The sequence below is a fragment of the Ceratosolen solmsi genome, unplaced genomic scaffold, assembly GCF_000503995.2.
Source record: "Ceratosolen solmsi marchali unplaced genomic scaffold, CerSol_1.0 scaffold90, whole genome shotgun sequence".
NCBI classification, from domain to species: Eukaryota; Metazoa; Arthropoda; class Insecta; order Hymenoptera; family Agaonidae; genus Ceratosolen; species Ceratosolen solmsi.
The window spans coordinates 120,031-144,236 of NW_011948460.1; the positions used below are offsets into that span (position 1 = coordinate 120,031).

Genomic DNA, 24,206 nt, shown 5'->3' on the forward strand with positions numbered 1-24,206 from the left:
GGCAGCGATGGTGCCGCCTTTGCCGTTGCCGAGAAGAGCTGTAGCGGCCTGTGTGACGTCGCTGGTGCGGGGTAGTGAAGATGCCGTTGCCGCTAGCGAGATGCACGCTGTAGTGGTCTAGTGGGAGGGAGGAAATCCGTGTCACGTAACTGCTTGACGTGTCGGAGTATTCCTCGTACCGTATACCACTTATTAGTATTGCTGCTTACCTGATTGATAGGAGCCGTGTATTAGTGATCCGTAAGAACGTGTGTAATAGCGTAGTTTACGGTGTGGAGTCGATCTCAGTTGCATCGATGGTACGTAAGAACGTGTGTAATAGCGTGGCTTACGTGTGTTGAGGTCGATCCATGTAGTAGCGTTGGTAGGCCGTGAACTTGGCTTCCGTTGACTGTAGTCGATTTCTGCAGCGTTGGTGAGCCTAGCGAGTTTGGTTTCCGTTGGGCTGGAGTCGTTCTGTGCAGTGTTGGGTGGCCGAGACTAGCTTAACTTATGTTGAGCTGGGTTCGATCTGTAGGACGGCAATCCGATCTTGATGAATGCTTGATTGAACTAGTAAGAGGGCGAGAGCGTCAAGCGCGGCTCCTTCAATATTCTCGAACCAACTCGATGCGCCGACAGCGCATCGGTGGCAGTTACTATGCCGTTATTCTTTGTGACGTCAATAGGGCATAGCTTTGTAGGGTTCACGCGTTAATACTTCTCGGAATTATGGTCGTACATTCGACTATTCTGCGTAGTGAGGCCTTTCGAGTTCTCAGAATTGTTTATGACTCGGCGCAAGTTTTTCTAACTAAACATAGGCGACTTTACCTCTCCCACTTGTTTACTGCATAAAATTGCTGAAATCCGTAACAATAAGGCTCGATTATTTTATACAATTCTTTATTATTTATTCATTTTAATTTGACCTTTAGTTATTTAAATTTTATTGAATATTGTTCGGAATCCAGTCACCCGGTGGTCGAAGGACCAAGATGGTTGGATTTAACCATGTCCACCATTTTACTGGTGGAACAATATGAATAAGTCAGAGTTTAATGCTTCAATTCAGTAATTACCACATTTGATTTACGTGCTATTTATTGAGTTTTAATTTACAAATACACAATTATGATTCTACGTTGATGGTGAGAATCGTTGAGATTTTGCCTTTTCTTAGTGATTTTACACGTGGTGGTAGCATGCACTGAAAGTCGAGGATAGAGGTTGTAAATCTCCGGATCCTTATGGAGTAGTACGCTTGGTGGAAATTACTACACTGAGAAGTGACAGGTCCTCTTGATGTATAAAATATAAAAATGGTTTAATACCTCAATGATCTTGGTAGTGCGCGATATGGCACTTATTGAGATTTAGCGTGCAGTAGCATCTAGTTATTCAATTTATGCATTTCATGCAATATAATATACACTTATATAAATATTTACATAATTGTTATAATAATATAAAAATATAGCTATAAAAATAATTTTAATTTGTAGAATTAAAAAAATTGACAAATAAAGTGTTAAACATTTTTGTAATTTACATATTAACTTATTTAAGTTTAAAAAACTAAAGAAGCTAATAATATTTATAATTACTCAAATCAAAAGAGTTAAAAAAAATTATAAAAACTTAAATGAAAATTAGTACAATATATGTTAAGCTGGCGATGAAGTATGCATCCATTCAGTGCAATAATTAATTATGCATTTTCAATACAATTATTTATACATATATGTCTGCAAAATCCATTATATTTTTGTCTGCAAATATCCGATGACTTTACAAAACCACTGGGATTGAACCTTTAATGCGCATGCGAAAGTCGTGATTATATATATATGCAAATATAAAAAACAAAAAACGATTAAAAAAATGTATTATTTTAATTGACGCAAATATATTGAAATTAATGTAACTATTTATAATATTTTTTTTTAAATCCTATTAGAAAATCTTTTATAATATCTGATTTACGTAGGTTCTTGAATAAATAATTCTTTATTAAATCTATAAAATAATACATTTAATATTTATTTTTCTATTAAAAAAATGCAATTATCACAGAAGTATTATCAATGAATTATTTTGCATTAAATATTTTGTTTTTATTGGAAAATTTTTTTTATTTTTAAATATTTTGACACATTGAATTGGATTAGCATAATCTAGCACTAATATCCTTGAGAAGATAGCAATAGTAAATATTGCATTTTATGGACATCAAAAGTATATAATTGTAAATTTAAAATTACTTTTTTAATTGATAGTAATACTTATAGTTAATTAGTAGTTTATGTTAATACGCAATTGGTTAAGGTTCAAAAAAATATATTTTCGAATAAAATTGGTAAATATAGATAATTAAATTATAATATAAGGCTTAGTGTATTAAAAAAATCTGTTACTTAATGATTAAAATTATTTAATTAAATTATTTTTGATAGATTTTATATTTTTAGAAAAATTTTATTCATTTGCAGCTAATAATTTGAATCTAAAATAATTTTTTATCTAATTTAAGGTTATGTAAGTTGTAATATGTTATAAAATGAAATTTCTAAAAACAAAAAATCTGATTATAACGAAATGATGTAATAATATGTATATTCAATTTTTTTTCATTGCATAAATTCATTTCTATTAATACACGTATATTAATTTATTTCATCTTACTAATGTATACATTGAATAAAATTCATTTTTTAATATAAATTTTGGTTAATAGAATAATTATTTTAATTCATAAAATTTTTTATATATAAATATTTAATGTTTGCATATAAGAAAACTTTTTAAATCAAGTCATTATTCGATTAGATGATTTTATCAATTTGATTTATTTCGTACATTAAAATGTGTACTATTAAAATTAAATTTAAAGTGTATTTAAAACTAAAACATTAATCATATTTATACATAATTATAATAAGCATACAAAAAAAATTATATAAATTTCAAGTATGGTCGCATGCATATTCACATGCATATTTAATTTAAATTTAAATTGTTTAAAATTAATAACAGATTATAAAAATTATAATTTACATAAAACTTTCCTTTGAAATGGTTTTTTGAATTTTTATAATAATTTGTAACTATATACTTTTATATAAATTAAAAAAAATTAAAATTAAGTATTACGTATTTTCTCAAGTATTTATTAAATTATATTAATTTATTTGTTTATTTATTCTTTATTTAGTTCGCTTATTTATAAATTTTGGTATAGTTTATATTTATATTTATTATATCAACTATATAATTGTTAATAAAATTCTATTTGAATATTATATTTTACTTTTGACAATTCATGAAAAAATTTAATTTTTTTATAAAGCAAATTTTGTAAACAATAAAAACTAATTACTCAAAAAAAAGTTTAATAACATGAACGTCTACCAATTTATTATAGCTTTCACTACTTATTATACTTAATATAAAAATCAATTGTATAATTTAATTAAAAAGTAAAGTAGTTACATTAGGAATTGAATTTTTTTAATTTAAAAATAAAATATTTATTAAAATGGAAATTGATGATGCCTTTTTAAGTATTGAAAAAACTATAATTTTAAAATAGTATAATAGATGTTTATTGTAATTTATAATAAATTATTGTTATATTATAATAGTTTTATAATTCACTTATTGAAAGAAAAACATATAAAACAGGTATCATTTTTAAAGTTGATATAATACAATGAATTTTATTTAATCAACTTGATAAAAAAATTAATTAACATCAATAAATTATATGATTATAGATTAAACAGAAAGTTATTGTAAATTTCATTGAAAATATTATTTAGAAAGTACCAATTTGTTAGAGTAGATAAGCTACTAAAGAATTGTACTAAAGATAGTAAGAAATTAAAAAACAAAATTATTTATCACGAAGTCTACAACCTTCACTTCAAAGAATATTATTTTAAATTAAATAAATTTTTATTACACACTGTTTAGTTATCAAAATTAATTTTTTTAGTCATTCAGTATCTTTTATATTGAGTTTAAATTGTTTCAATTGAGTTATACAAATGAAATAATTCTAAGAATTAAAACATAATTAGTCATACAATTGCTGTATTGCTATATTCAATAGTTTTGCTTGAAGATTCATTTTTATTTACAAAGATTATTAAATGTTTATCAAATATTATTAAAACTTTGATAAAGGGTACATTTTATTTTTTGAATACTACTAAATTATCTGTAAATAATGCATCAGCTGACAAAGTAATCAACGATTATAATAGTCTTTTGTAAATAAAGTTAATAATTTTGTAACAGGAAATATTAATAGTTTCTTGATTTTATGCCTAGGTGTAGTTTTGATGATGCATAAATATAAAACAAATTATACTGAAGAAAAGTAATTTTTATGATTTAATATTAGTTGTTTACAATTCTAGACTTTTTAAAAAAGTTTTAAATATATTATATTGTATGAAGTAACAAATGATTTACTTAAAAGCATATTTAATAGTTTATGTGAAATGAAAAAAATAATTAAATTTATATTTAAATTAGGCTTTTTTTTTTAATGTAAAAATTTCCATTCGCTCTTATTTATATTAAATAAATTATTCCATTTCTTATTGTTAATTTTCTAAAAAGATTTTCTTTGAATAATTATTTATTTCATTGATGTATTAGTTTTTGAGTGTACATTTTACTGGAGAATAGCTTTTTATTATGTAAGATAAGAATTTTATTAGAATTTTATAATTAATTTTATTTTAATGATGAGGATGAAGTATGCATAAGAAAGTGGACGTTTTAATGACATTTCAATTCAACCAGCTAATAATAAAAAACGTTACACCAGTATAAGCATTAGTACCCATTGTTATTATTTTTATGATAACAAAAGTTATTACTAAAATTAAGCACCATACAACTATAAAAGAGAACAATGACTGAGATATTATTCCAATTATTGTAAAAGTTTAAATTTAAATAACGAGATTTATGCAAGATCTTGTAATGTATGATGTAGAATTTCTATAATTTGTTTGATAGTCGATATCGTTATTCTAAGAAATGCAAAGATGATGAAATTTGATTGTACAATAATCTAGATAAATATTTATTTGGCTTATACCAAGACATAATGAAAAATAAAAAATCCGATAAATCAAATTGATTTTAGTTTTATTCTAATGACTAAAGGTGAAGACAAAAAGAGCTTGGATATCTTGATAATAGAATTTCAAGTATGAAGAAAGACATATTGGTTAGGAGTAATTACTATCGATATTACTTAAGAAATCATGGTTTGCGCTTTGTTGCAACTTGTTGAACTTGTACAATTAGGGCAGGTAATTAGTATCCAACTGATGTCATTCTTTCGACTATGAATCCAATAATTATGCTGGCATTACTCAATGTGATTACTACGTGGATATAAAAAGTACCCGTGTATGATTTGTACATTTCGAACTCTCACAATTTTAGTTTATATTAACTTAATTACAATTAACCTAGTTTTTATTATATTATTTGTATTTACTTTTATGCGAAAGAATAATTCGTGTTATTATTTATGGTTGGTAGAATATTACTATTTATAAGAATCAAATAAACCATGTTTTTTATCATATTCTAAATTATTCTCAACAAAATTCTGATTTTTTACTTTAAATAACGAATTTGAAATACAGATCTTTGTTTAAATTCATAAATTGGAAAAATGTTTTTATTAATATTTAGTGATAAATTCTTCTAGTCTACGATAAAAATTAATATTAAAATTTATATATTATTAAAATCATAAGCGATTCACTCATTAATCCTATAAATCAGAATATTATATTATTTTTTAATTTTTTTATACAAGAAATATGTAAAAATAAGCTTTAATTTTTTATGTATTTAAAATAATCGTATTTTAATAATTTTATTTATATTTATAGTTCAGATATTAACCATGATCTACAAAAGTTTAGTATCGTCAATAATTAAATGTTTAACTCAGTTACTGGATCAAGATGATTTAACTGCTAGTTCCCGTGAGAGTTTAGAAGTGTCGATACAATGTTTAGAAAGTGCATATGATGTTCAAGCTTCGGATGCGGCATCAAATTTTGATATATTACAAATTTTTAAAACAACACAGTTCAAATCAATAGAAGTTACATCAGAAACTAACGCTGAATCAAAAATTGAAGCTGAAATGCATAAAAATAAAGGCAACCAATTAATGGAAATAGAAAAATACCATGAAGCTCTTACAAATTATACAAAGTATGAGATTTATTTTTCTTTTTTAACAATATCAGTCAACTTATTTCAGCCTTTTGAAATATTATGCACGATTTTTATGAAATAAATATAGTCTTAAGCAGTCATTTATTAAGAACTGATAATTTTTAATATACCTTCAAAACATTTAAAAAAATTTATTTATTTAAAAATAGAAAGATAATGAGAATAAATAATAGTTTTCGTATAAATGGATTCTCATTTAGTTTTTCATTGTCGCTATTTGTTATTACTAAATAAATAAATAAATTTTGTGAGAAATTATAAAATTCAATAAATTTTACGATATTGATTAGTATATATAAAATTAGTCTGATATATATATATATATATATATATATATATATATATATATTTATATATATATAACTGCCTTATACTGTAGCTTACTATAAACTATAAAAGTTGATGATAAAATACCTTTTGAAAATCCAAAATAAGTTAATGAACAATTAAAAATTTAATTAAAATAAATTGTATCATAAATTATTAATATTAAATAATGTTTGCGTCAAAATTAAATTTTTGAAGTTCAAAATTATTATTTAATACATCTTAATAATGTTATAATTAATGGAAATTCAATCATTTTCTTTTTGAAATATAATTAACGAGTTAAAATTACATATGTTATGATGAGGATTACTTAGTATGAAGCAAGAAAAAATGCATGAATATAAATAGTACGAATCATAGTTTCGAAAAAAAACTATTAAAAATTAAGAAACTAAAGCGGATAAAAGTTAGATTAAAAGTAAAATAAGAAAGAGCATTATAACGATAGATCTACGGAAGCAAAAATATTACCTAATAGTAAAAGTAAATAAAAAAGACAGAAGAAAAAAGTAATAAAGTAAAAATAAAATATCTTATCGTCTTTGACAAATTTAACTTCTATTCCAAAACTTTTAATTTATATTTTTAAATTGCTTAACTAATTTAAATTACTTTTTGCTATAATTTGGATAACAATATAAATCATATTCCTCTTCAACGATTTCTTTTGCTGGACCTTAAATATGAGGTTGCGCTTTTCGCGCGTTGAACTAATATTTGCCTTTCTATTTGCATTTAGTTTATAGCTAGTTTTTGTAATGGATAGAATTTAAAATCACCAATTACTTTTTGTAGCAGTAGTGATTTTTATTCTTTATACTATAACTATAGTTCTTTACTTTAATTGTATTAAAACGTTTTATTCGATCACTTACATTTTTGGCTAGTTATTGCATGATGCAGTATAACTCTTATTTTACGTTTGCCCATATATTTATTTCATTGTTTATGTGATTTCATTTTTGAAACCGGCTAGTGGTAGTATTGAAGCTTCAGAAAATATTTACTTTTGTAAGCTTTTTTAGATTTTTATATTTTTGCTTTTACGATTTGTCTTGTACAACTACTGCGTATGCTAACGCTCCATGTTCCACTCTTAGTTTCGTCAATGGATTAGCGAATTCTTTTTTTGTTCCAAATGTATTAGTTTATTCATACTTGTCATAATTAAGTATCGCTACTTTGGGGAATTTCAATTTCGAGGTTGAACTTATTATGTCTCTGTATTTGTATGTTATTTGGCTTCGTTAATTATCTTTTTCTGATGTTTTATATTCTATTATCATTCGCAATATTTCAATAGAAGATAATTTTTAATTTTTGTAGTTTAAAATTATTCATACTTGATTTTGAATCTTGATAGTATTCTTTGCTTACCTCATTCAAGTATTTCTTTGAAATATTATTACTCTTACTAGAAATTATATAAAATTGTCATTACCTGTCAAAGCTACTACTGTTTATATTGAATAAAATTGGATTTGTAGAAAGGAAAGAAAGAAATTGAGTGGTTCAGTTAGTACATTTCCGTAAAAAATTTATATATTTTACAATATATGTATTGTGTAACATTTTATCGCATACTGTATAGTAATGGAATTTATATTTTATTTTATTCTTATAAGATAAGACTTATCTTGTCTAGAAAAGAAATATCTCTTGAAATTGAACAATCGAATCAATTATATTTATTCCTTTTTGTTATGTAATTCCATATTATTATATTTAAGATGTAATAAAATAATCTTTAAAATTCATAAGTCTTACTACGAAACTAATATTTAATCGATGTATGAAATGAAAATTATGGAATCATCAAATGTACCTTTTTTAGTTTTGTATTGTATATTAAGAGATAAAATTATTTAAATTCACCACTACAGGTAACTAATTATGTATCATTTTTATTTCATATATATATATATATATATACATATAAAGTTTATTTATTTATTTCTATATTTTTTGTTTTTATATAAAATTATAATATTTATTGAAACTATTTAATTTTTATATTTATAGGGCAATTGAACTTGATAGTAAAAATGCAATTTACTATCATAATAGAGCTTTAGTATATAGTAAACTTGGAAATCATCATCAAGCTATAAGAGATTGCCATACAGCTATATCCATTGATCCAAATTATAGTAAAGCGTATACTAGATTAGGATTGGCTTATTCTAGTTTAAATAAACATAAAGAAGCAAAAGAAATATATCTAAAGGCTTTAGAATTGCAACCTGATAATGAATATATAAAAAACAGCTTACGAATTGTTGAAGAAAAACTTAGTGAACAGATTAACGAACCTACAGAAATTAGAAATACAGGGTCAAATATTCTTAATATGGATATTAATTCTTTATGGACTAATCCTGCTTTAACAAATATGGCTAGACAAATGTTATCAGATTCCACAATGCAAAACATGATGACTGGTTTAATAAGTGGAAATATTGATCAAGGTGCAAGTATGGATGCTCTGATCGAAACGTGCGTAAATATATGTTTTTGTTAATATATAAAATAAATAAAAATACATATCTAATTTAAATATATTTGAAATTGAATGGGTCAGAATAAGAATTATATAATTAATTTTAATGTTGACATATCTGTACATACAAATAATTTTTATATGAACTATTGTAAATCATTATTCAGGTTTTTTAATGTCCTCATTTCATATATGGCAAAAAATAAAAAGAGAATAAAGTACGAACAAATTTTAAATACAATACGATAGGTAAAAACATGAAAACTTAAGATGTCTGTTTACATGTAAATATACAATGAATATTTTTCACCTTACAAAAATGTTAAAAGAAAAGTGATAATTCCCAATTTTAATACTTAAGTCGAATTGCAGCTTCAAAATAAAAAGGCGATACTATTCAAAACGTAACTCCACTTCCAGTTTATCATCATCTTTACAATTCGATTTAGGTTATTTTATTATTGCCCAGACATTCCATATAAATTTTTTATTTCGATGCGTAACTCTGTATTAAAATATAACAAATGTTTATATTTAATTAAATTCTTTCATTGATATTTCTTATAAATCATATTTTTTAAGGTAATGTTAATCTCAAGAATACTTAATTTATAAAATTGTAGTTATATACATAAATGTATACATAAAGTTTCATATATTTAAATATATTTAAATAAATTTTATTTATGAGTATATTATATATTTTATGTATTATAATTAATGTGATTAATATATATATATATATATATATATGTATATATGTATATATAATATTGATATTAAGAAATTTATAATTGTATTTATTGATTATATGAATTAATTTTACGTCTAACAAGAACAGAGTTTTATAAAATATATTGCAGAGATTCATTTAAGGGAGCTAATATTACATCACCGTGTACTATTCTTTCTATTTACTAAATTTCATTAAATTTAATGGTTTAACAAAATTAAATAGTTTTTAATCTAATAATAATAGTTATGTATATTATACAAAATTGTTTGTTATCTTTATCAAAATTTAATCTAACGAGCCATTTCATAATTAATATTTACTTAAAAAATGTAATGTATTAAAACAAAAAGAATTTCTAACAAGTATAAAGAAATAAAATGCAATAATTCGCAATTTTATTATATTTATTATGTATTAATTTTAGAGGCCACCAACTTGCTCAACAAATGTTAAGCACTAATCCGGGATTAATTGAATCTCTTCGACGTCAAGTGAATAGAAATCCAAGCAATCCTGAATCTACGGAAAAAAAGGATTAGACAGTTAGTTATGTATATTGACATATTTAAAAAATTTCAATGAAATAAACAAATATAAATCAATAAATTAATTATTAACGTAAATATTTCTTCAATAATAAAAAGTTGTATTTGACAATATATATAAAAAAATTAACACCTGCTTGTTTTATTTCACATTAGAAAATTAATTATGCACTGATCATATAAAATATATTTTTGTATATATCACTAATTTTTTTAAGTACATGGAGATAATGTAATAATGTAGCAATACTCATTTAAATATAAAAATCCATTATGTATATAAAAAAATATAAATTAAATTACATAAATAAATGATAGATTTGTTTTTCTTCTGCATGTTAATTTACATGTATAAGAAACATGCTACGGATGATTAACTGAACGAAATATATGCTAAATCACTAAATGAAATGTTATCGGGCGTTTATGAAGTGATTAAATAACGCGTTTTCAAGGTTTTCCAGTGAAGAACACCTAAGAATTTTACTGTGTATTTAATTAAGATAAATCTAGATCAAATAAATATCTGAAAAAGATGTTAAATATTATGAAAGCTATTTATTTTGCATATACGAATTACATTTATATAAATTGAAGAAGTAGAGAAACAATTAGAAAACTCGATTGACATTTATAATTTTATATCAATTTTTAAATAGAAAGGTATACAGTGAAAAGCAACAATTAAACTGAAAATGAGTAAAGTTTGAGATAGCCTTCAATAGAAAAACAAAGGACTTCTACGAGATGAAGCAAAGAACATAAAAATCAATGAATTTGATCAACGATATAAAGTAATATCATTTAATATTCAATAGTTTATTAAATAAAATATATATTAGACATTGTAATATATTCTAATATGTTTTTACATTAATAATTAGTTATAATTATTTGCAATTAAAAATCATTCAGAAAAACTTATTGGTTAAAATACCATTGTACTAATAAAATATTTTTTATTGAAATATGAATTTTGTGTGCAAGAGTCAAATTCTAATTGTTAAACATAATAATAAGATTACTGTACAAAATGTATTCGCCGTTCCGGCTTGTTTTACCAAGGTCGGTTCGAAGGATAAAAATTGATGCCGTTGACAACTCGGAGACCACGGGTGTTGTGTTGTAGCGATGAAAGATCACAAGTGAGGGGATATTATAATAATACAATATAAATATGGCTGATACATATGCTGTTTATTTTGTTATTTATTTGATGACAAGGTTTGACTATTATTACTATTATTATTTATTGAAATAAATCTTGGGGTGGATTAATGTAATTGCGCTGGCAAACGTATACTCATCTATGCAGCGTGGTGGTTTGAGTATGAGCGCAGAATGGCGCAAAGTTTGATTCGTTGACACTCGCGCTGTTTGGATGAGCACGTGCGTAATTGAGGTTATGGTTATTATGTAGCGTGACACATGTATCTGTTGTTACTTGAGATATATTCTTATCGTATCAAGCGTACCTTGTCCTGATATTAGCGTACTGCAATACATTCAGATTAAAGTAAGATTTTGAAGGGCTTTTACCTCACAAAGGATACTGGTACTTGTGTCTTTTGCGAGCGTTGAATGGTATGCTGTCGATTCATAAGCGTCAGATTTTGAACTAAGGCGAGGGTAAGGCCGGCAAGTCTCGCATTGTTGATGCGACTTTGACGACGAGCTTGGAATTATTCCGCAGTGTCTCTCTGATGGGAGCCTCTTCTTCTTTGGTTGTTTATCGATCACGTATTCTGAATCTTAAGTTTTTATTTGATTATTGTAGTGTTGCTACTACTTATGAAGACTAATCATTTTCGAAATCCCATAGATGGATATAACTTCAATCCTTTCAATTTGTAACGGCGGTTTCTTGAACTGCGTTAATGGACATAAGGGGATATGTCGTCGTTCTTCTAGGACGTGTAACAACTGCTGCCTTGAACTGCGTTAATGGACTTCCACTTGACACTTATTTAAATAAGTACTGTATGGAGAGTGTTTGAATCTTGAAAAATGAGCACTTAAAAAGATTTGCTGACTATGAACTTCACTTGAACCCCTTCCCTTATTTTTCGTCCAATCAGAGACTCTGCCGTTACAGAGCGAGGACAGCGCCTCTTGTGGCTTCATAGTTAATTAAGGGCGTAATCGTCTCTTGGTCTTCACGACAAGAAGAGCTCTTGTTGCTACTGACGCATCTGGTGACAGTATGATAACTTGTTGACAGTGGGAAGGGCGTGGGGGTCGGCTAGTACATACTGCCTGGAGTAGTTACCGAGCGGAGCGAATTCGTACAGATGCCTAAAGAGTGGGTTTTTCCAGATGATTTATGACACTATTGCCCTAGATGGTTGTGAGTAAGAAAGCTTTGAAATCTAAAAACAAATTTACGATGTTATATTGCATTGAAAAAAGGTCTCGCAATCTCGAACAATTACCAATTTTAGAAAAGCTGTATTAAATATATCAAGTTTAAATGATGATTATTCATTATAGCAATTAATTACATTATAAGCATTTCATAATTATAGGAAATTTTATATTGATTAATCAATAAACATAAATCCTCGATAGGATTAATACAGAAATATATATGTAGATTGATATAATATATTAGTTGATTATATTTAAGGAAAATAGAAAAAGAAGTATTATAAAAATTATATGAAAACAATTTTAGTATATGCATAAATAAATTCTAAGAAAAAAAAATCTAGCTTTAATTATATGAAATTAATTTATAACGTATAATAAATACATAAAGTATAATTTTTATATTTATAATATTTGTTCGAAAGTTTAGTTTCTGGCTCGAATTGACAAATTCAATAATTCAGTTCATTAGTTAATTATTTCGCCATAACGATGCTTAGAAACGGACACATGTGGAAGGGCTGTAAATATTTACAGTATGTAAATCGTTCAGGACATCGTTTATTTTGTTTTATTGACAATTACATTATTGTAGTTCTATGTTCACTTCTTGTGAGAGAGAGGGAATTATTATATTATAATTATGTGGTTGCTCCTGGGTAATGGTGGATGTCGTTAATGCTATTATGGGGATCAACAATGGATTTTGTATATTCCCCTTCGGGGAATATGGCTTATTGAGTTCTATGCTGACGTTGTAAAGGTCAGCAAGAAGTGTCGACTATGCTCATCAGGTGAGCATGGGAAGGTGGTAGTGGAAGTTAACAAGGAGAGTCGGACATACTCATATGAGAAGTATGGGAGTATCTGTGTGCTAGTTATTTTCAATAAAGACAGATGATATAGCTTCGAATGTAGAAGGATCGGATACCATGCTTTGTGTAGTCGACTATTTTCTAGAATGGTAGTCAACCATTGACGGATTGTTTTCTCTGTGCACTGGAGAAGTGAACGAGCGTTCCTTGCAATGGATGCATTAAGAGAGCGTATGTTGCGTAACGTTCTACTTGTTGTAAACACCGTGTGATAGCGTGGTTTTGGTGTCGATAACTGACTAGGACGAGTGACTTATTATGTGGAATAACTGATACTGTGCACTTTACAACTACCGACACTGTTTACTGAATGACTGCTTTATGTGAACTACGTGGAGTCTTGATGCGCGCTTCCTTACATATTGGTGCGGCAACTAAAACCAGCTCGAAACAAGCCTTCGGCTATTCGAAAATTCGGCGAAAGCAAATGTAATCGTTCGAGGCTAAGCAGCGTTCGGAAAAGATCGAGAATTCGGCGAAAGCAAACCTTGAAAGATTCGAAAATTTGATCGACGTTGCTACGCGAAGGCTAAGCAGCCTTGTAGAACGTTCGAGAATTCGAGCGTTTGGCTAGTCGGAAAAACGGTATGAGAAAAGGTAAACTTTTCTAGAACCGAAAGCCTCGAATAAATGCTCCAATTCCAAACAATATTTATATAGTGTATTAAAAAACACTGCAAGTTTTATTTGAAAAAATCATTAATTTTTTAGTTGCATTTTATTTTATCAAGATTGCTGTAACTATTTATTACTGTAAAACGGTAATTATAATTGAATATTATTTTGTTCGTTTATAACCTTATGATTACATTTGTTAATATATTATTAACATCATTATTTAGATAACGGTACAATATTTTATTTCTTACCCTTTTGAATTATATAAACCTATGCGAGTTTAAATAAATTAATAAGAAAGAATGTTTATATGTACATGCAAGTTTAAGTACATATATTGATGGTATTCAATGTGATTACTCTTCTGTACGTTTGGCTTGAAATTTAAATACACCTGTGATTACGATAAATGCATTTTCTTTGCTTTTTCGTTTACTTGCAATATGTATTCCATTGCATTTAATTTTAATTTTAAAATGTTCGTGTTTTGTAAAAATATAGACAAATAAAGATTTGATAATTATATAAAGTACAATTTGGATTCTATTGATCATTACATCGGTCAATGACCAAAAAATCTTATGTAACATTGTCTAAAAATAGTATAGTATAGTAAATAGTATAGTATAGTAAATGTAGTAAAATAGTATAGTAAATAGGGCCAAGTATCTAAGATTAGGTGTGAGCTCTCAGATGTTGATAGGAGGATTGCAGGCTAGTTGACAAGATAGGACATGTATTCAATAAAGAGTAGTTTTGTTATTTAATTTTGTTTTATTTATATAATTGCATTAGTTGAATTATAATGAGTTTTAGTTGATCATTGAGTGCTTGCTTTTCTTGATTTGTATGTGTTATTGCCACTGAGCGATCAAGTACATTGCATACACAGGAAGAAGTTGATGCCTTACTGGTCTTCTATATGTCATGCACGTGTAGATGGAATAATACACACAGACGAGCGAGGTCGTAAACCCCCGCGCTTCTTTGTGTATGAGCTCATGGCGATTGCTAGAATTGCTTGTATTTGTGTTTTGCAGATAGCTTTACGTATCTGCAGATTGGCGCGTATGGCTTGATATAATTATGTATTAATTAGAAACGTTGTGTATAGCTATGTTTTGTCTTGTTCTTTGAATTTTCCTCGTGTGGCTCATTGCAGTTTGATTGTGTATACTGTGCGAACTGATATTCGTAGTTCTCGATTCTCTTCTTTTACTTGACTTGCACTGCTGCGAGTGTATGATTTGATTATCTAGCACTCGTCTTGAATAGAATAATCTTGCGTGATTACCTCGGACTTTCTGATTGTTTGACTGCGTTTATTTGATTTGTTCTTTTTCTATTAATATTTAAAAAGGCGTCGCCTTTTTCAAAGCCTTCTCTCGACCACGCGGCGGTCGGTAAGAATTCCCTCTCTTTTGATGTCGCCAATCAGAGCTGTCTTGTCGATTATAGCGTCGATATATGCCAATGAGATTTAGTCTTATTAGTGTGTCCAATCAGAAGTCTTCTTGGGTTTATGGTATTTCTAATCAAGGCGCCTTTCGAGTGGTGGGGTCACCCACCAATGAGTCTTTCCAAGATGGAGGCTCCAATGAGAGCGGGTCTTACTCAACTCCCCTTCATGACGAGGGACTTGGTGCCGCGCTTTTCCCTCTCCATCCTAGTATCATCGCATGCATTTCTTGCAATCATGCGCGTTGCGGTCGGTCAGTGTTGTGAAGGTTAGATGGTATTTGAGTGGATCATCTGGCTAGTGTTTTTCAGACTAATTTTATGACTTGTTTACGCCAGATGTTTTATGCTTGTCGTGGATAGATGCTTTGTGGCGCAGACGTATCAAATTTCTCGTCGCATTAGTTTTATGACGTCTTTTGGCTGGACACTTGGACCTTTGTTCTCGCTAGATATGTTTAGGAATTGTATTTTCTTCAGATATTCGAAAGTTTGCTGAATTGTTTAGATTTAGTTAATCCGGGGCGCGTTTGAATGTTTATGCCTTGAGTAGTCGATAGTCTGTTTTTTTCGGAACACTTATCTCGAATTTTCCAGATGTTTAATGAGCTGAAAGTTTTCTTACATTCTCGAACAAACATATTTCTTTTCAATATAAAAGGAAATTCGCTATTTCGAACACAATTTTACATAGCAAAAAATATTTACATTCTATCATAAAGATAGGTCCAATTAATATTTTATTTTTGTTATTATGTTCATTTAAATACATTTTTTATAAAAAAAAAAAATATTTAAATGATATTCACACAATTAATATTCAATGCATACTAATCGCATATTAATAAATATTAATTCTTAATACTTTTAATTATAAATTAAATTAAAGCAATAAAATAAAACAACTGGGCAGTATTGTTCAGTATATATATATATATGTATGTACGTATGTATGTATATATATATTTCGAAACTATATATAATGTAACAAACTGCTCGCAGAGACAGATAATTACGATAAAAAATTTTTTTTTTATTTCTTTATTTTCGGCAGCTGAACACAGTATAATTATCTTTTTATTATGTAAGCTATAGAAAATCCTATTGGCGTAATACAATATAAATAATAAAATTGTTATTAACAATCATGTTTTTGGCAGAATCAAAATTTTTATTTTACATATAAATATACTATTTAAATTACATACCCATAGTTCATTATAAATACAATATTATAAATTATAAATACAATAATATTCTTATTATTGCCTTATTTTTCATAAAATAAAGACATGCTTCTAGTTTAACGACTCAGTAGACTTCATCTCAAATTAAGTAAAAAAAAATTTAATTAAATATTTCAGAAATTATATTTTTTTGTTGTTGTAATTTCTGTTTTATATTATATTATATTAGAAGAATTAGTTTGAATAGGTATTTTGAAAAAATAACGTAATAAAAGTGTTTTCCATTTTGATGAGTTACTAATAATTATTAAAATCATAAACTCTTATTACTAATGCGGTTCTATAAAAATAATAAAAATTTATTTAATTTATTTTAATATTATAATATTACTTTAATTTATTCAATGCATATTACAAAATTCTGTTCATTTGTAATGAAAAGTTTTTAAACATCGTAGATTATATTTTATACTATGTATAATTAAAATATATTGAAGATTAAATTTTTTGTGAACAAAATTTTATTTTACACTATATTAAATTCTTTAATAAATTAATGTAGTGTTTAGAGTTTGATTCACTTATATTTGGCGCGTTTGTAATTTTTAACTAAATTAGAGTTGCACTAAGCATTTGAGGATGTGGTTTCCTGGGAACGTAGATAGTCCATTTTTTAAGACGTGCACAGTAATAGTGGAATCTTACTAAATCATTCAAATGTTGATAATTTGGAGTCTTAATAAAATATTTATAAACAATAGTGAAGATGATCTAATTTACATATTTAAATTTTATATCTAAATATTTGTAATGTGTGTATATGTGGCCATTTTCATAATGGTATAAATCAATGTTATTTTGCTATAAATTTTTTTAGTTGAAATTGAACATTTACTGGGTTCAATATTAAGATAATCATATTGATAACACCATATGTAATCTGTAACATTGTTAGTATATAATTCTTCAATAATATGCAGGGTTTTAAATTCAATAAATTTTTAATTTCGGCTATTTATACGTCCAAAAATCCACGCATATTGGTTTACATAAAATTTATGACGATATAAGTAACATTAATAATTATTTTTTGAATTACAAACAGAATTATGCAGCTACAATGTGTTTACTTTTATTATGCATATAAATTAAATGATATAATGAAATTGGATAAATTATAATTTACATCATGTTATTTTTATTACTAACCCGTTGGTATAAAAATAATATAAAAATAAAAATTATATATACTTTACATTTCCTACTAATTAATATTTTTTAATTAGAAATTGGTGAACATTAATTATTGCTATTTTTTAATCATTTCAGGTATATAATAAATTAAAATTTTTTTAGTTTTTATTTTAATGCAGATATTCAAATAAATATAAAAATTAGTAAATTTATTAATTAAAAAAATTAGTAATAAAATTAATAATTATTATGCTATTATATACAAACTAAATATATCAAATAATTGTAGTTAAATTTTTCAAGTAAAGTTTAATAATGTTTGTTGAGTGACAAAAGATATATTAATTTGAATCTTTTGTGATATTAATTTTCACAGTATTTATTAATTTTTTTATATATTAAGTGTAATTTGAAATTGAAAAATATAATACATTTTTACCTTAGAATATATTATTTTATTGTTAAATACTTTGTTTAGTTATACATTGGTAAAAATTAAATATAGATTATAAGGATAAAAATCAAAGGTTTTTAGAAAACAAGTTTTATAATTATAAGAATTAAAATATACATTTCAAATTAAATAAAAAATCTATTTTTTTGAGATGAATATTATGTCATTAGTTTTTTGTTTTATTTCTATATTTAATTAACTTCGATTAAATTTTATATCTCCTGTATAATTTGTTATTTTAGTTTGTTTTCTTTAAAAATAATTCTTTCATTCTGTATTTATTAAATATTTGATAAGTATAAATATATAATATAAATATAAATATATTATTAATATATATATCAATTCTTTAAATTATCTTTTTTGTATCTTATAAATACTCTTGCAAATTAAATATTTATAGTCAGTAATCAATAATTCTTTATTATATAATATGCATCGATTTGATTCATTTATAGCCAAATAAACTGACATTTGGAATCATATAATTTCATAGTTTCTTTATTAATCGCTACCTAATCTTCTACAATTTCACTAATCATTTTTTAGTTAAATATTTTCATTTTATGAGTTAATACAAATCTGAAATATAATGTTAAAACAATAATTTAAATTTTTTATTACAATATTAAAAATATATAGCTTATTATCAGAGACTCCAAAAACTATTCATATATAGAAATAATTTTAAATATATTTATTATATTACTTTATAAATATATGTATGATTCATAGTTCCAAACAATTTTGATTAAAATTGTTCTGTCTATTGTGATATGTACTTAACTATAGTAAAAATTACTTTTAATTTTAGATACCTTTAACAAAATAGAGTAATCGAATTTCCAGAAATGGCAGAGTTAGCTACACTACTTCATCAAGAAATTCCAGAAGGAAGACATAATCTTTCAGATAGTCATACTAATCTTGAACGTGTTGCTGATTATTGTGAAGCTAATTATTTTCAAGCAGATAACAAACGTATTGCTTTAGAAGAGACAAAAAATTATACTACTCAATCTCTTGCAAGCGTTGCTTATCAAATAAATACATTAGCATATAATTTTCTACAATTACTTGATTTACAATCTTCTCAATTGTCAGAAATGGAAAGTCAGATGAATCATATTTCTCAAACTGTAATGATTCATAAAGAAAAAGTAGCAAGAAGAGAAATTGGTGTACTCACAGCAAACAAAATGACTTCCAGACAGTATAAAATCATTGCTCCTGCAAATCCAGAAAAACCTATTAAGTATGTAAGAAAAAATATTGATTATACTATTTTTGATGACATTGGACATGGAGTACGAGGTACAGAAACTCCTAGAATTAAGCAACGAGGAGGAAGTCAAAGTAGTGTTCAGAGTTTAGGAGCATCTTCAACTGGTTCTGGATTAATTTCAAATATAGTAGGACCAGCCCCAACAACAAAACCACCTACTCCACCACAAGTAGGAAGAACAGGTAAATAAAATCAATTATATATAATGGTTCAGCTTTCAATATATCAAAAAATAATTAGTTGAAAGCAAATCATTTTTTTAAATAACATTTATATAAATAATGATAACAGGATAAATTAGTTTAGTACTTAAAAGTAATTTTGTAATGAAATTAGTACACTTAAGGCTATGTTAAGTAAAAGTATAAAAATAAAAATAAATAAAATAATTATAAAATATAAATATAAATAAATAAATATATATATATATATAATAATAATAAAAAATAATATAAATCATATGTATTAAATATTGTTAAATATACTCAAAATTCATGATTAGAATTTAGAAAATAAAACCACTAATAGTTTTTACCTATTCTATTTTTTATTTTAACTTTTTCTTTTTTTTTTAATTTTACCTATTTTACTATATCATAACCATGCTTAACTTAGAAAATACCCTAGAAAAACAAAATTCAATTTACTTTTTCACTTTACATTTATATTCTTCGGTAACTTATGCACTATTTTTCTTCTGAATCTATCTCTAACACCCTTAATCTTATTGTTTATTCCTCAAATTGTAACAAATTATATATTTGACAATATGGCAAATTATTTAGTAGGTGGAAAAGAATATATTAGCTATAATAATTAATAAACTGATTTATAATCTATAGATATAATGAATTCTAATTAAAATTATTCTATTATTATTACATAATTGTTATTATAAATGATTTATTTTGTATGCTTGAATTAATTTTATATATATTATTTTAATAGGAACATTAAACAAAAGCTCCAAAGAATATAGAACACCACCAGCTGTTGCACCTCCTCAAGTACCAAGTCATTATGCTCCAAATTATCCTTTAGGGCACCCTAGAAGAGAAAGAGGACCTGGATATAGTACTCTTCCAATGCATATTCACACTACACACTCTAATAATTCAAACATAATACTTAGTCATCCATTACAAGTTGGAACAGTACATCCTCTTCAAAATCATATACAAAGTTCAACAGCAACAGTGCAAAATTTAAATTCAATTCAGATTGGAATATCTTATAATCAGGAGCATCATATTAATATGCCACGTGAGTAAAGTTTAATTATATATGTTTTTTATATTCGAAATTTAATAAATATTTTAATTCGACTTCAATTTTGTTTTTCTACATATATTTGTTACAATCATTTATAAAAGAATTTGCTAGTAATTAAAGGGTGGTATATATTTAAAATTTGACAATAGTTTTTGTAGAGTTTAGTAAATATGTTTTTTTTTTTTGTAAAATATAAAGTCAAATTTTATACTATTCTACTTTCAGTTAATTATTGAACTGAAAAAAAGCAAAATTCTAATTCTTAATTTTAACAACTATATTATGTCATATATATTATTATATAGTATATATTAGTTTAAATTTTGTTTTAACAGCGTTAAAATTCATAATATTTTATCTTTTATAGAATGAGATTTTAATTGTGTTTATAGTTTGAATATAAATAAAATTAATTTCATTTTAATTAAAAATTAATTTTTATCAACTAAAAAGAGTGTTATTAAAATAGGCCATCAGCTTTTTTCTATTGTTTTTTTTTTTTGTATTTTCTTTTAATCATTTTACTGTTGGGTTAATAATGTGAATCTTTGTTTCATCTTTTCCTTTTCCATTCTTTTTAGTTAAATTTTAGATTTCAAAAGCTAAGTCTACATTGATTTATACTACTTGTTTTATATTTCTACTTGAATTTTAATTTAAAAAGTTACACTATATCTTGCAAGTTCTATGTAATCATTAATGTACTATTTTACAAACAAATTTCACGTTTATCTTACGTTTTTTAATAAATGTACTTTTGCATTCAAAAACAATAATTATTTGAAATCCTTTCAAAAAGTAGAAAAAGAACTAAAACCTATTCTTTTATTGAAGAAATATATGTATAAATATATTGTATTAGTTAAAGAACAATATAATATCATTTTTCAAATGAATCAGGAATCATAAATACTGATTCCAGATATAGAAAACTGTTTTTTTTAAATGTTTTTTTATTATCAATCTCGCAAAAAACAATAACTAAAAAAAATATTAACGTGATTATGAGAAATGATTAAAATATGGGAAATTTTACACTAGAAAAAAAAGTTTACTGAAGAATATTGCAATGCACATCTTGTGATATATATTGAAATGACTTTTTCTTTTTGTATTGTAAGAACATAAGATATGTACTTCTTATATCATAGCATTAATATATGTTTTGAATTAAGATATAATTATGTATAATAACATAAATAGTAGCTATACTTTTAATTCAAATGAATGAATAAACAATTTTTTTTATATTGATTTTTATTTTGTTAATAGTAAAATTAATATTGATCATTTTTAGCACCACCATCTCCGCTTACAGCAAATTCAGAAGTATTGGATTATTCTGGTCATAATACTCTACCTCATAGATTTCCTCATCAATATAATTGTAGTGGAACTGGTAGTCCTCCATTACCTCCACCTCCTTCAGATCATGAAGAACTTTCTCAATTTGGTAGATTAGTCTCATGTACTGGAACTATTAGACCAATTGTACCTGAAGAAGAAGATCTACCTGGATGGGTTCCAAAAAATTACATAGAAAAAGGTATTTGAAACCATTAACATTATTTTGGTTATTGAATATGTATTATTAAAATACTTATATAATTAAAAATAAATATGTATTATTTGTATTATTAAAAATGTTTTTATAAATATGTGACATCTAATCATTAAAAAATAAGAAGCATTGAGTCTTGAAAAAATATTAAGTCTTAAAAATTATAATAAATAAACTTGAACACAAATGTATCAAGTTATAGATAAATTTACAAATAAATTACAAATAAAAAATAAATAAATTTAATCAAAATTAAAATGATTACCATATTTATAAACACAAAAAGAAAAATGAAAATAAACCTAAATAAAAGATTAAATCAATGTATTTTTATTAATTATTTTTGAGATTTATGTACCATTCATAAATTGAAGAAGTTTTCAAAAGAAAATAAAAAATATTGATCAAACCACAGTATAACTATGTCTAGTTTAATGACCAGCATTTTATAATAATTGACAAAGTTATTGATTAAATTATAATACTATAATTTATAATGAACAACATATATTTTACTTTTGTATTTATATTACATCAGTGTGGAATAAATGAATAAATACTATAAGAGATTGAAATATTTTAAGTACTTGATTATACGTAACTCTTAAAACCAAAAATATGTTTTTGTTTAAACTAGATGTTAAAAAAATATGAAGATTTATAACAAATAAAAATAATTTTGTAACTTCTATATAAAATATTATTTACTCTGTATGTGATCTCATATTATCAATATCAAGTATTATCGATAAAAGACATTAATTTTGAAGAGCAAATTATGTTTTATAAATGAGATATTTTTATTACCAAAACCAATATAATAGACAATACTATATTAAATATGTAAATATTAATGCTTTTAGAAATTAGTATTGGAACTATGTAATACCACCGGTAGTAGGATTACATTATTTGTTAAAATGTCAAAATGTCAATTTTTCCTCTTATGAAAGAATTATTGCTCAATTATTATAAGAACATAATATAATAATTTTTTATATTTTTCAGGATATTTATTGTGTCTATTGCATTGAATTAATTTGAATAATTAAAAATATACATAAAATGTAAAAGCTTTTAAATATTTCTTTATTTAGAGGTTTTAGTATTTTATTTCAAATACATCATCTCAAAATATAGTATTATCATTGAATAATGTTCGAGAATATAAGAATACTCTCAACTCATTAGACATTTGAAAAATTCGAGATAAGAGGTCCGGAAAAAGCAAACCCTTGATTATGTAAACAAAAACAATTCATAAACACATTCGGCGAGAATATGCGATCAAAAGTCTAAAGAAACACGTCATAAAACATGCGGTGAGAAATTCAACGCGACCACGCCATAAAGTATCCATCGACGACAAGCCATAATACATCTGGCATAATCAAGTCATAAAAGTATAAGCAAAAACCACCTCGTCTGACATCCGAAAAAGGGATATTAAAGGCAACACTGCACGCATGCGCTGTTGTCAAACCCAGCTACATGTGGCTCGGATAGTGAAGCGAGAACGCGCCAAAGAAATCCCCCTCATGGTGGGGATGCAAGTAAGAACCG

The 24,206-nt window shown here is 25.4% G+C and overlaps 2 protein-coding genes across 2 annotated transcripts in view; both read left to right on the plus strand.

Annotated features, from left to right (window-relative positions):
• Positions 1-2,942: 2,942 nt before the first annotated feature.
• Positions 2,943-10,440, plus strand: LOC105366888 (small glutamine-rich tetratricopeptide containing protein). The gene is made up of 4 exons (XM_011505484.1): positions 2,943-2,954; positions 5,907-6,237; positions 8,614-9,087; positions 10,252-10,440. Exons 2-4 carry the CDS (start codon positions 5,921-5,923, stop codon positions 10,364-10,366), a joined length of 906 nt encoding a protein of 301 aa, XP_011503786.1. The 5' UTR covers positions 2,943-2,954; positions 5,907-5,920; the 3' UTR covers positions 10,367-10,440.
• An 8,899-nt stretch (positions 10,441-19,339) lies between these two features.
• The window catches only part of Abi (tyrosine kinase Abl), a 10,386-nt gene continuing 5,519 nt past the window's right edge, over positions 19,340-24,206 (plus strand). The window contains exons 1-3 of the mRNA XM_011505485.1: positions 19,340-19,992; positions 20,759-21,073; positions 22,380-22,628. Coding sequence (XP_011503787.1) covers positions 19,377-19,992; positions 20,759-21,073; positions 22,380-22,628 — 1,180 coding nt within the window. The 5' untranslated portion in view covers positions 19,340-19,376. The remainder of the gene's footprint in view (positions 19,993-20,758; positions 21,074-22,379; positions 22,629-24,206) is intronic.